Source organism: Microchirus variegatus, assembly GCF_963457635.1.
Source record: "Microchirus variegatus genome assembly, chromosome: 5".
NCBI lineage: Eukaryota > Metazoa > Chordata > Actinopteri > Pleuronectiformes > Soleidae > Microchirus > Microchirus variegatus.
The window spans coordinates 35,940,562-35,954,581 of NC_139806.1; the positions used below are offsets into that span (position 1 = coordinate 35,940,562).

At 39.8% G+C, this 14,020-nt stretch overlaps 1 protein-coding gene across 1 annotated transcript in view; it reads right to left on the bottom strand.

Moving 5' to 3' along the window:
• nalcn (sodium leak channel, non-selective) overlaps positions 1–14,020 on the bottom strand; it is a gene marked incomplete at both ends in the record, with an annotated part of 58,301 nt that overhangs the window by 37,302 nt on the left and 6,979 nt on the right. Inside the window, 2 exons of the mRNA XM_083890259.1 lie at positions 988–1,119; positions 12,755–12,841. Of these exons, the coding sequence (XP_083746385.1) occupies positions 988–1,119; positions 12,755–12,841 (219 nt within the window). The remainder of the gene's footprint in view (positions 1–987; positions 1,120–12,754; positions 12,842–14,020) is intronic.

Consider the following 14,020-nt stretch of genomic DNA (forward strand, 5'->3'; position numbering starts at 1 on the left):
ATAACCTCAATCTCAAAGTTCTCCCACCACACAGCAGTCCGCCCAGGTCGGACCCAAAACCGGCGATGCTAACGGTGACGCGGTCTGGCTCACATCCGAGCGAGATTGCCTAAAACTCTGTTTTTCTCCGTTTTTCTCCATTTACATGCAAAACTCAGTGAAAACTGAGTTTTCCAAAATCTCCACTTTTGCCGGAGTTTTTAGAAAGAATCGCTTTCAGAGGCGAAATCGCCGTTTGTGTGTAAATGAAAGGCTCAAACGCAGGGGAAAGTCTCCGTTTTTATAAAATACCCGTGCTAGTGTAAACGTAGCCTTAGGATCTTGACCTCATAGCAGACAATGAACACTCTTATCTCTTCTCACTTATTTCTCCTGCTGCTACGTCACCTATTCAAAGCTTTCTTTAGCCACAGTTGTCAACCACATTTATCTGAGTGCAATGACACGTCAGTGGAGTATCCACCAATGCCATCAGCAGGAAAAAGAATTGAAAAAAAAAAGAGAAACAAAATTGGCACTTCATTTCCTCATATAAATATGGGTCCCTTTAGCCCAGTGTCTCCATTTCCTATTTTCCTGTATGATATGGGAGGAGGCAGTGAGAGAGGGGAATACTGTGTCTTTGTGGCTTTCCCCTTTTGTTATCACCTCCACTCCAGCTGTACCTCAGAGAGGTACAACGGGGATGGGGAGGAGGACACACTCGGTACAGTGTCACACGTGTGTGTGTTTTTAGGTTAAAAGAGTTGTATCATCATGCCTCATTTAATCAGACATGGTCATTTCATTTATATAATTCAAGATTACATTTTAATAAGAGCATAACATTACCGAAGAGGGAATCCACCCTTAAGACCAACACTTGAGTACAATACTTTCATTTGCTTTTCATTTGAGGTGCACTCAAACACGTGATTACAATTATACACAACAGCTGAGTGTAGATCTAAAATCTGTGAATGAAAAATAAGGCAATACAAATCTCACCTCTGCCAGGTAAAACTCATCATAATGCCTGCGGTGGTTCTCGCCTTTATAATAGTTGCTAGCAGCAACGATGACGTCCACAGCCACCATACTCAAGATAAACATGTGGAACACAGAGGACCGCATCAGTTGCTGTGGAAACAGAGCAGTGTTCAATTGCAATCAATGTAAATTGCACACAACTGACAAAGAGGAAAAAAAAGAGGTGCACAAAATGTTTTTTTGGGTTATTTCACACTGAACATAAGGTCTGGGTATGAGGCAGCAAGGCCATGCTAATAAACAGTGTTGTCCAAGATAAATCGCTTCCGGTTTGACTGAAATTTATGACTCAGGTCAGACACATAGTCATGCGAAGTATTATTGTAGCACCGTAAAAGGAAGACAAGGAAGCAGAGTGATGACAATCTCCTCTTTCTTCAGGCAAATCTGTTTGCACTGAAAGAAGAGCAGATCTACCACAGACAAAGTATCCGGGTAAAGGACTAAAAAGGGTTTTTATATTTAGTTTGGTTTTAGTCAAAACATATAGCTATACCTAAACTATAGGTATTACTATGACTACACCCAGACATATACCTCAGAAAAGTATAACCTGTACCCAAAACTAGGCTGCAAACATTTAAAGATATAAATCCACATTCACAGTCAAAATAAAGGGTTCAGAGAGCACAATGGGGCAGTGGAGGCAGACAAAGCACTGTCACATGTTTAAAGACAGAAGGAGGAACATATACTGTATCTATGGTGACATATTTTTTTGAGGTTTCTAAACACAGACTGTACTCTATTACAATGTGGAAAAGCAGCTTAAGTGCAGGAAATTCAAAGCAATCAGGAGCCTTTCTTTGGCTTCTGGGAGAAACATTCATCCAGACAGCAGAATCAATGTGTATTCAGACAGTGGAAAACAAGAGAGGAAAGGAGGAAATGTATGTTATTTCTTGTGGGAGTTGCAGTGGCACTGAATGTCTACAACATGATATTAACAAAAGTGAATGTAAGTATTCACCCTAATCAAAGAATGCAAAGATATAGAACAATCACATGCAAAACATGAATTTCTTATAAAGACAAACAACAAAACTTAGCATGACGTTGGAGACAATATGACAGATGTGATTGCAGCTTTGAAATGCATGTATGTGCAACGAACAAACAGCTTGTGAGTGGGTGAAACCACTCGCCCTAAAATAAGACATGCATGTGAGATTGGAGACAGGAAGGACTGAAAAAGTGAAAAATTAGAGGAAGACTTCTAGAAAGAGGAAGATCAAATTCACCCCAGGAAAACGGGACCACCGCCATCCATCCAAGAAACAAATATAGATCACATTTCACATAGTACTGATTTAAGAGACATTTAACTGAAAAACTGCTATTACAATGACGAGGGCAAATGATGAATATAGTGACTGTTGTCCAACAGGAGCAAGGGTAGAAGTGGCGTTACAGTTATAACACTACTCTTATAATGCTTTGGTCAACAAAGGATGTGACTTTGACATGAGAGACCACTATTGACATCTCATCTCCCATCTGTCAGTGTTTGTTTTCATTTAGCACAGACTACAAGCTTCCAAAGTAAGTATACATGTTGCCGAAGCAACACAATCAACCTTTCTCTCAGCTTCACCAAGTCATCTCATTTCCCTCATTTTTTTTTTTCCCACAAACATAGAATTATTAAAAAAAATAAACGTGGTGCATTACCTTTAACCTCCCCTCACATCTACTCAGGACTGTTAATCCAGATATTGTTTATATTGAGTGTTTCCCATATTATTGCAATATTTTTACACATTCTTATATTTTTATTTATACCTCAAGTATATAAGTATTTCTTATTTATATTTTGTACCATTTTATTGGTTGTACCATTTGATATTTTCTTTTAAAACACCTGCTGCTATTTCTTTAGCCTGAGAAACTTTTTTTTTGTTGTATGAGCACTGCAACAATGTTAATCTGAATGACAATGAGGAAAAAGTCTAAACCTAAGTGATGCTAGAAATACACCAACAATTAAGAAGAGGACATGGGTCATGTGTATAAAGTTAGCAGGATCAGGGTTAGGTTAAAAACACAAGAGTGGGGTTTTGAGATTTGTTCTCTGGGTCTGATTGGATAAAAAGCAAAAAAATATACAAAACATTAAGGTTATTTGATGATGTAAGATAATGTTGCAGTGCATTAAATTAGGAAACATTTATCACAGCCATTTGGAGGATGATGATGAATTACCTGGCACTGAAATAAAAACTATTCCTGCTTTGAGACCTTGAGAGAGGGCACTTACAAAGTATGCACGAGTAACCACTCCTTACTTCAAAGGGTTGTTCGAAGAAATAGCCCTTGACAAGTCTTGATCATCAAAGAAACTTGGTTTTCAGGGTTATACATTTACAGCAGTAAGGGTCTGGATATATTACCTCTAGAGGTAAAGTGAAATTATATCGATACAACATGTGCAAGACATTATTTAAGATTAGATTGGATTCAACTTTATTGTCGTTCCAAAAGTAAGTATACCCAGTACAACGAAATGCAGTTTAGCATCTAACCAGTAGTGCAATCATTAAATTAATTAAATTGTACTAACCACCCACAGGAAACCCACAGGATCTGACTGTGTAATGGTAAATTATCCATGTGTGTATTTCAGTATCATTTCATTCCACGCACCTGATCGCTTGATTAAACTTTAAGTTTCCTCTGCATCAATGAGACTTAGAGAGCAACATTGTTCAAAATGTTAAATTTACTTCTAACAAAGACCAGGATAACACAGCTTTTTGTATTTTTAAAAAAAAAAGATAAATAAAAGAAATATGGCCCACTCTTTTATGGTAGTTGTCATAGCAACCAAGGTCATTGTCCAGACCCAGAATAATATGACATGTGAGCCTCTGGCAAAGAGAGAAGACAGTCACAACAATAGGTCCTTGTAAGTATTAAATGACTTATGTTAATAATATTTAATGTGTAGTGTTGGGTATTCAAAAGGGCTTCACATATGTAGGTGATGTAGATTTATGGAGAATGAATTTGTCTTGGCGTGTAGTAAGTCGTATTCTCTTTCATCTCATTACGCCAATCCTGATTGGCTGATAAACGTGATTGGGGGGGCCACATGCAGCCCCACAATCGATTGCATGAGGCCCCCAAATTAATATCATGTTATAATCAAAACATGGCCCCACGACCTCACCGTCTTTTAAACAATGTGTATTAGGACCCGAGCCACGAATGGCTGTGGCCGAAACGGCTCCTGATACAAATTTTGATTACAGTTGTCCACACTATTATGTTATTTTAAATAAATGACTGTTTTTGATATTAATTGCATCATAAATAGTATTATTAAGTATACGTGTGATATTATGATGCAATATTGTGAACAGTTGGTTTTTTTCCCCACTTTTTGCGCTCTAGATACGCATTGGCTCCCAGGTAATTTGAGTTTGAGACCCCTGCCATAGAGGGACCACGTCATTCAAACACCTCTTCTCACTCAGCATATCTCGCGTCCAGGGCTAACTGGCTAAACTGTCCACAGACGGATCTTATTTTAGCTTCCGTCGCAAGGCGCTAGATCAGGTCACACCAGATCGATTATGTGTTGTCTAGTAAATATTTGTCCAAAGAGGTGAACAGTATCCTTCCAGGGGGCACTACCTTGGTTGTGTGACGTCAGCCAACGGAGTTCTGTATGGCCTCGTTTTGAAAGAGAATACATATGAACCCACCGTCCACTCACAGCGGTTAGGCTTCCTGAATGAGATTGGACATGACAAAGCAGTTTGACATTTCCAGCAACCAGACGTTCTACCCCATGGGTGTTTTGGCTGAACAGAGTTGTGTATATGTGTGATGGTGTGTGCATATGTGCATGAGGGAGGGAGTGAGAGGGACTGACAGGGAACAGAAAGTACATGCTTGGGCCTAGGAAACGCTTGATTTTCTCAAGGTCCTGACTCTGCCCATATTCCCTGTCAGCTGTTTGAAATCAGGCGGTGAAGAAAAGCTTGAGAGAAAACTGGAGAGCAGTGCACATTTATAACCTCTGCCATTTTAAGATACAGTCTGTCCATCTAGCTCTGCCACAGAATAACCTTTAAATCTTTACTTCACATTCTTCTTTTTTCCCCCCCAATATAAAAAATGGCTATGATGTTGTGCACCTCAACAGATAACACACGCCCTGTCGTTTCCACGGGCAAAATTGTCTAGTTTGCCTCATGCAGCTGATGGCTCACATATAGGGGCCTCAACATGTCAGAATCAATTTAACAGCTTCGACTGTGGGACAAGATGACTCTCCCCTGCTGTCTGATATTTCTTAGCTAAAGTGTGTCTCTGAAATCCCACATATTTGATGGATGCTATGCTTGCTTTAAAAACTGTACACACACACATATACACACACCCATATTCAATTTGGCATTAAGGCAAGCACTGGCATCATGTATCTGTGTGAACAAAAGCAAAGTCGTGCTGTAACAAATAATTTTCCATCTAATCTAGTCTGATTATTTTAATGATTAAAGATCCAGTGTGAAAGATTTAGGGCCAATTCCAATTCCTATCTTAACCCTCAAGCTCAACCCTTAATCTTAACTGGCCCTCAAAACTTAGTGTTGAGGGTTATTTTGTCACTTAGAAATCATTTTTACAGTCTGAATGGACACACCAGCCAAATTGTAAATGTTCTGAAATGGATACCTACTACAAAAACAAAGAAGAGCTGCTTCACCCACACAAACCCGAAGCATAAACCAACAAAGAAGAGGAAACCACAGAGAGGGTAGAAAAGTAAATCATTGTGAAAGACGCGTTTAAAACTTTTGTGGTGCACTAAGGCAACCGTAGTTCCCATATGTGCTTAGAAAATAGAGGGGTCAAAGGAGGATTCCTCAGTTAGTCCCACTATGCAGTCTCACCATTAGAAAAAAAGGTGAAACATGTAGATGTTGCTATTTCCAAAACCTCCAATTCTAACTAAAATCAGAGAACTTGTTTTTACTTAAAACATGACAGTAAATTCTGCAAAATACAAATTGTACTCAGCTCCTTATTTCTTAAAAACATGTTATATGATATTTGGGGAAACCAGTGCACCTACTCTGGGTGTGCTTTCCTGACCAAAAAAGAAAAAACAAGATAAGAATAAGAAGAAATAATCATTAATCTTTCCTCTCGCCGAGCTGTCAATTTGTCTGGGAAATAGTGTTCTTTATCACCCAATTTATGTCCAGACAATTTCGACAGTGCAGCAAAGTCTTGCTCTCTGAAGGCTGTCTGGCCAGTGAGACATAAAACCGCATCCTCACAGAAGAGATGACTTTCAGCTGTGACTTTGAAGGATGGCCAAACAAGGTGCACTGTGAACAGGCCTACTGATCAAGTGGATGATGGGATATGCACCGTACATTCCCAGTGACGGAAACCATAATACAACCATGACAGATAGGCAGACTGACAGAAAAAAATGACTGCATCCTAATGCTCCGTCTGTTCACTCAAACTGCCAAGGAAGACAAACTCTTCCAACTGGTGCATGAGAAGAGTGCAGCACATGTGCACATAGCTGGCAGAACAAAACTGTATTCACACAGGAATTGCCACCGACGGGCTGGGCCATGTTCTGGCACAAGCTCCCGCAGTTTCCGCTCTCCTGTTTACCGAGATTAGGGAAAAACTGAGTGGGATTAAAGGCTGCCTCATTTGACTTGTCTATTTGGTTTCTGTACTCTCATTTGTTGCACAACAAATAAACAAATGGCATTAATCAGGGTTTTTATCAAGGGTCTTAATTTTTCACTTCATAGTGTATTTTTCACTCTGAAAAAAGATGCTAAACACCGATCGTCAGAAATCTACAGTGAAACTGGCAGGCAGTGCAGCATATATTTGTTTGGTATGAACACAGATTTATAGATTTTGACAGGAGTGGGCGTGTAAAATCTTGCTAGTTTGAGGATCTAGCAAAGTGGGAGTCCTTTCACTCCTTATGGCCCTGACTAGAGAGGGCTGAGTCATGTCTTTGGCTGGAAAACAGCTCTTAATAAAACATGATGGTCTGCCTGTCTACACCCTCCTACTCTTAATATTATCTGCTGTGCTTTTCCGCCCATGCCTCCAATTCCTCCCTGGATCTTCCCTGTAGACTTTTGTTTTATTTAATTTTTAGCAAGTATCACAACATGATTGCCGTCTAGACAGAGGAAACAACCTGGAGCATTCGCACTGTTCCGTCTAAGAATGTAGATCTCACAGGAATAGTCACAGCTTCTTCACATTCCTCTTTGAATTATACATGTAGGTCTGCCCGGCAACACCCCAATCTCTTTTTTCGTCTCTCTCTTTGTCGCCATCTAAAATAATATTCTAAATGGGATTCCTTTCCTCTTCTGCTCCAACCAAGTTATCTTTGCCTTCTGGCCTTGTTCTCCTTCCACACAAAGACAAACTGACCTTAACCTTGACATGTTGTGTGTGTGTGTGTGTGTGTGTGTGTGTGTGTGAGCTTAAAATGATATGAGAATTGTCCCGAGGAAGCTCCACAGGGCAGAGATCAGTGGCAAAGGGAAAAAGGAGTGTTTCTGAGAATCAATAACCTCTGGCTTGGGAGGGAGCGGGCAAAAAAAAGTGTTCTATTCATTGGCCCTCACTGCCCCCCAGTAAAGCACAGGGTTATCCATCACTCTGTATTTAGCTCTGTGACCGGAGAGCTAATGCAAGGGGAGTATGTAGCATTAGCCCCTCATTGCCAAAGAGGCAATGCTAAATTAATCACATGATCCTGCAGGATTACTTAAAGTAGGTAGCATTTATCATAGCTTCCCGACCCGTTCTTAGAGGTCACTTCTATTTTGATTTTTTTTTTTTTTTTTAAATGGAAATCCCTGAGTTTCTTTGTTTTTATGTGAGGTTAATCTTTGTAGCATATTGAATATGTTCTTTTTTCCACCCAATGGGATGCAGTTCTATGAAATGTCACCTTCTACTTTTGCTTATAGCCAAAGCTCCAATCTGCAGTGTAATTATGGCATTGTGGTGCGCCAGAGGCTAATGAGTGGACCAGGTCTGTGGGGAGAGGAAGAGGACGCTTCATTAACCTCCACTGGTCTACAGAGTGCTACCATAAGAGCAAACTGAGAAACTCAGGTTTGAGCATTTACAAACCTCACAAATATTTTAGTAAAATGCAAAGACAGTGTATTGGGATAAATGGGATATTATCAAGATTTTGACATTAATACATGCATTACATTTGTCATAATCCTTTCGTGAATCGAGACCCACAGACCAAAGCTTCACATTTCAAGTGCAGACGATGAAGCTTCTGACCATAAAAATGTTTAACGCTAAAGTAAGCAGAAATGCATGTGTGACGTGACGTTGAGAATACTGATACCAGTGAGTATTTCTATGATTAAGTATGAACCTGGAGGCAGGAAATGTGGCTTGGTAGCTTTGTTTTACCTAAAGACCGATATCAATGGGTAAACAAGTAATGGGTAAATGGGGTAAACAAAATCACAGGTTCCTAAAGTATCTGGGGCTTACAAATTGTTTAACCGCAAAAAGGTTACAGCATTGGTTCATATTTACTACTTCTGGACAAAACTTGGCAACCAGTGCCTTGTTCCTTTCTAGTCTTAATTCTAAACTAAGCTAACAGGATGCTGGGTCTAGTTTCATAATTCAAGGATGGTATTTCGGTAACGCTTTCTTTTACAGTCCCCTAATTACCAGGTATTTACCTGGTAAATTCATGGTAACACCAAAGTGTTACTAGGTAATTACCAATGGTAATAAGAAAGTAAATACAGTTGAACTGTTGCCAAAATACTGGGCATTTACCTGGTAACTATATAGTTAATTATAGCGTGTTATTACTGCTGTTAATAAGAAGGTATGTACAGCTAAACTATGGCAAAACTATGGTAAATGTAAGTGTATTATTGGGTTATAAACTGGTAATAAGCAGGTACCTACAGTCCCCTAATTACTAGCTATTTACCCAAGGGGTAATCTAACAAACCTAACCCTAAAAATGTGTGTAATTACATGGAAACAAGCTTGGCTTTCTTTTACAGTACAGTTTTACTTTACTTACCAAGTACATTACCGTGCATTACCCAGTATTTTGGCAACGGTTTCACTGTATTTACTGATCTTATTACCCTTGGTAATTACCTAGCAACACTTTAGTGTTACCATGAATTTACCAGCTAAATACCAGGTAATTAGGGGACTGTAAAAGAAAGCGTTACCGGTATTTCTTATGTAACTCTTGGTAGAAAAGCAAGCAATTTAAAATATGTTCATGAGCCATCACACCATCAAACGGAGAACATTTGCAGACTGTAAATAATCATTACTCTTTTTTCTTTTTTTTCAATTGCAACTTACTGTTTTTTTTGCTCTCAAATCTCTTTTTTGGTTTCACATCTATTCTATTTGATTGAATAATAAAGGAACAAAATTCTCTCCATACATGAATGGGTCAAAATCAAACATAAAACTGTCTTGGGGATAATCATGGGATTAAAAATACACTGTAAAAATCAAATGACAGACTGAGAACGGTATGAACAGAGTCTCCTGCTTTAAGAGCTATTTTGGTTTGTAGGCTTTCTGGAGGGGAAAACTTTCCACTCTGGCTCCAAAAAGAGCAGGTGGTTAATCAATGATGTGTTATCTCCAATGGCTCCAGCCTGTTGGTCCCAGACTGACCCACCCACATGCACAAATGGATACACATCAACACGGGCAGATCGACAAGCTGACAGTGTGGCACACAAAGGCCTAACCAGACACATACAGGTGGTTCAAAAAACAGTCTGACAGGAACGGGTGCGCCACCAGCAGGAAACACACAGGCCGCCTGTCTGTAGATAGCACCCACCTGCCAGCATTGAAACATTTTAATCATTTGATGGCCAATTACTCTTGAGCCAGGCAGAGCAGAACAGAAACTCACACTTCACTTCCCCTGCACTCACAGATGGCCCTGCAGGCTGGATCTAAACTGCCCGTCTTCACTCTACCTGTCTGCTCATCTCTCGAGCACAGCTTCATTCTGATATGGGTGAAAAAGCAATGAAATAAGGTGTTTGGTGAAGCTTTGCAGAAATAAAAGCAAGAGGATATCCGTCATTAATCAAAAAATGATAGCACCGTAATATGACATGTCCTATTATACCACAGGGGGACACTATGTTCCTGGTCTCCCTCTCCCTTTCTCATTCTCCAGTTCTCCCTCCTTTTCCACTCATCTCTCCGCCCTACCTACATTTTCTCCTCTCATCCCAACCAGTCAAAGCAGACTTCCCACACTTATAACATATTCCCCACTGGTCAAAAAAACTCCTCTAAATGCAAAGTTTCAAAGGGCTTTTGATCATGGGAATGTGTTAAATCAGCACTCGCTCCCAGGGGCAAATGACTCGGCTTCGGCTCCGATCAGCATCAGTTGGAATGCAAAGACTCAAGTGAACACTTTATTTCTTCTTTATCCGTTTCATTTCTGGCAGCGATGCAAATTCCTGCATTATTTACATAGTGCAACACTATGACACACATTCCTTTGGCAGCCGCTAGCATAGCTGCAAGCCATAACTGTCTGTGGCAAACTTTGCATTGCAATTTGGGACAGCGCTCGATATTTTCCATTTCATCAATCAAATCAGTTGGACAAATGATAAAGAGAGAAGTAAAAGGCACAAAAAATGAACCGCGGTACCGTTGTCCCTGAGCTCCATAATGATGTTATACTGTCTAATTTTAGTCTGGTTTTAAAAGTTTTTTCCTGTGTTCTCAAATGTCACTTTTATTTTAAAGCAATTATGCATCTATACAATCAGACTCAGGAATGGTTTATTACTTTTCTGCCAAGACTACCTTCCTAAAGGTTACAAATTGGACCTTTAACCACTTTGAATTGTTGTTGTATTACTTTCATTTTTCCCCTCTCTGAAACTCCATATCACTGACACAACATTGCAAAAAATGTAGTGTGCACGGTCTTACTCCACGAAATATACTCCCCTGGCATTATTATGAAGAATGAACAAAAAGGTGATTATACCTTTCTATACTCCTTCTATGGTGCTTTTCATGTGACAGGAGGAATCCATCAAATTTTCTGGGCCATTACCCAGAGCTGAAGCCCTCCATGTGATTGAGGTGCGAGTTGACCCACTAAAACATTACGCACCTTGTCCAAGTCTGCCTCACAGTTGGAATCCTTAAGGCTTTGCATCTCCAATGGGGGTGTCTTTCCAAAAATATAAAAAATGGTTTCCATATTGCAACCACCACTTGGAGGAAGCTGACTATAGTGTTTTTTTTTTACTTTTGATGAGCTCAACGTGGCCTCATGTCACCCTAGATCTATCTAGTATCCCTTCATCCTTTTCTCAGACGTGGTCTTCCTGTTTGCAATGGCAGATGATAATAGCTTTTCTGGTATAAGGGAATGAGGCAGAAGGAGGGAGAATGAGGCTCAGAGGGAATGTTTATCCCTCTGGTTATCCCTCAATCTAAATCTTTCTTCTCACTGATGATGATGCTCTAGGAGACATGCATGCCGCTTTAACCGAAATACTTCATATTTCACTTCTCCTTCACCCCATTTTCTCAATTTTTCATGTGCTCTCTCTGCCTCGCTCTGTTTGAAGTGACTTAGAATAGCATTTCCTTCATGAGAGTTTGTTGACAGCTCTCTCTCATAGCTGTAGACTCTCTCACAGCTAGAGTCCAGCCTTTCACACAACCACACTATCAACAGTGAGCCAGCTGTAAGCAATGCCTGCTGCTTTCAGCTTATCTTTAACGCCCAACCGTTTGGATCACGCTGACCACAAGGCAACAGTGGGGTCCGTCCTGTAGATGTCATTTAAAACTCATCCATCACTGGGGCAACATCATTAGTGCACTTCTATACATCAAACATGAGCACTGCCCCTCATTTAAAATCCCATCACTTAGTCGTTTGTCACAGCCGTTGAAGAGAAGACAAATGATGAAACAATGAGGTGATATTGTGTGCACATGGGGCATTTGTTAAATGGGTGTAGTTTACAGATTATCTGTTATTGCAGTGCAGTTTAGCATCAACACATACATTTCAATCAAAATGGAATGGGATGGAATGAGGGTGAAGACTTGGTTTTACACTTAAGCCCAATTTACACCCCAATGTCCTGACACGTTTTATCAGTGTTAAATGATTGGACAGATAAATAGGGTGATCGACACTTCCCTTTCATGCCGCCAATAAAATTGTCATGCACTGGACCAAAAAAATGTATTTGTTTCGCTCTTGTTTCCTTATTATCAAATTATCCTCTCAGTCGAAGAAAGTTCAAATATCATCTTGAATTAACTCAGCGTCATCCGTTAAAAAAGAAAGAAAAACCACCAGAAATATAGATTAAAAATAAACAAGCTGACAGAAGGATAGACCAGTAAGGATGAGAATAACTTTTGCCAAAGTATACATAGCAGAACTCATAACTCTTAGGTTTGTGGAAAAACTATTTTGAAAAGTGTTGCGGAACATGGTATAAATTAGACCTTATTATTATGGTTAGCAATAGACTTGACTTGGGTTAGGGTTGTGGTTAGGCCTTTATGTTATGGTTATTGTTACAGGCTAATGAATGCAGAGAAGAAACGAGAGACAGATTGGTTAGTGAAAGAGAGAGAGAGACTTAACACCAACAGCATAATAATAATAATGTGGTGTGTTTACCTGGAGGCAAGCAGGCGCTCGGCCATGTGGTTTGTTGACATCCACAGCTACGAGCTGCCATCCCCCAGCAGCGTCTTCATGGAACATCTGTGACACAAGGACAGTACACGAGGGGCACAGAGACAAAATAAGAAAACACACATCCACCCTCTGGCAGCATCACCATAAAACATGTGTGGCCACAAAAAAGCCAAAGGCATCATATACAAAAACTCATATGCACACAAAAATGGCAGAGAAATTGCTAAATACACTGCATACGCCTAAGGGACCAACACTGGAAATATGAAACAAACCAATATCACAGCAGAGACCTTCAAACTCACAAGACAGCTGGTTCATTTGTGAATATCAACCATTATTCTAAGACATAAATGTAATGATTAGCAAGCGTTAACTAGTTCCAAAATGTAATGTCATTCAACACAAAATAAGAGTGAACTTGACAGAAGATTTTACGCAGCCACTGAAGTTTGCAATTGGCGGAATAAAGTGTAAACAGTACAGTGTACAGCTGAAGCGAACAGGAATACTGTATATCATTGTGTTTTCAGGTATTTAGTGACACACTAACGTGACCTGACGATGGCACTAAATAAAGTATCAAAGGCAAATAATATGAATGTAGAATAAAAATAATTACAATCTATTTAACAGCTCTTGCAGCATTTAACTGAGCCTTGCGCTCGTGCTTCTTGAATAAAAGTCAGGAGATCACCCACGACATTAGGATTCATCATCTCAGAATGAAGTTTGACCTGCTGGTAAGGCTAGAGAAAATGTCAGCTGAATACCAAAGTCAGTAGAGAATCTGGGATGAACCAGTCTGCCACTACAGACGAGGCATCCATGAATTCACAGAACAGCTAATAAGTCCATAATAAGTGCCAATAAGTGAACTTTTGGATGCATGACTCGGTAGAAGCCACAGACTTGGATTTTAATTATTTTAAATGACCGTCCTTTTATGTTCACTTGGAACATCTACGTTCACAAGGGAATTTAAATCACTGCACCATTAATTGGCTCTGAAATGTACATCCAGTGCACCCGAGAGAGCCAAATGAACTTTGAAGGCTCCTGCTTGCCTTTTTACGCGCAGACATTTTTCAACCACTCTTCCTCTTTAGTTATTCTACAATTTTACTGGATACCTTTCTTGCCTCTTTGATGCACTTTTTTTTTGTCTTATACCTGTCACATCAGTGTCCCATTCTATCAAATCAAAGCCGAGAACATGGCCCTCTATTCTCAGCTTTTATCCTG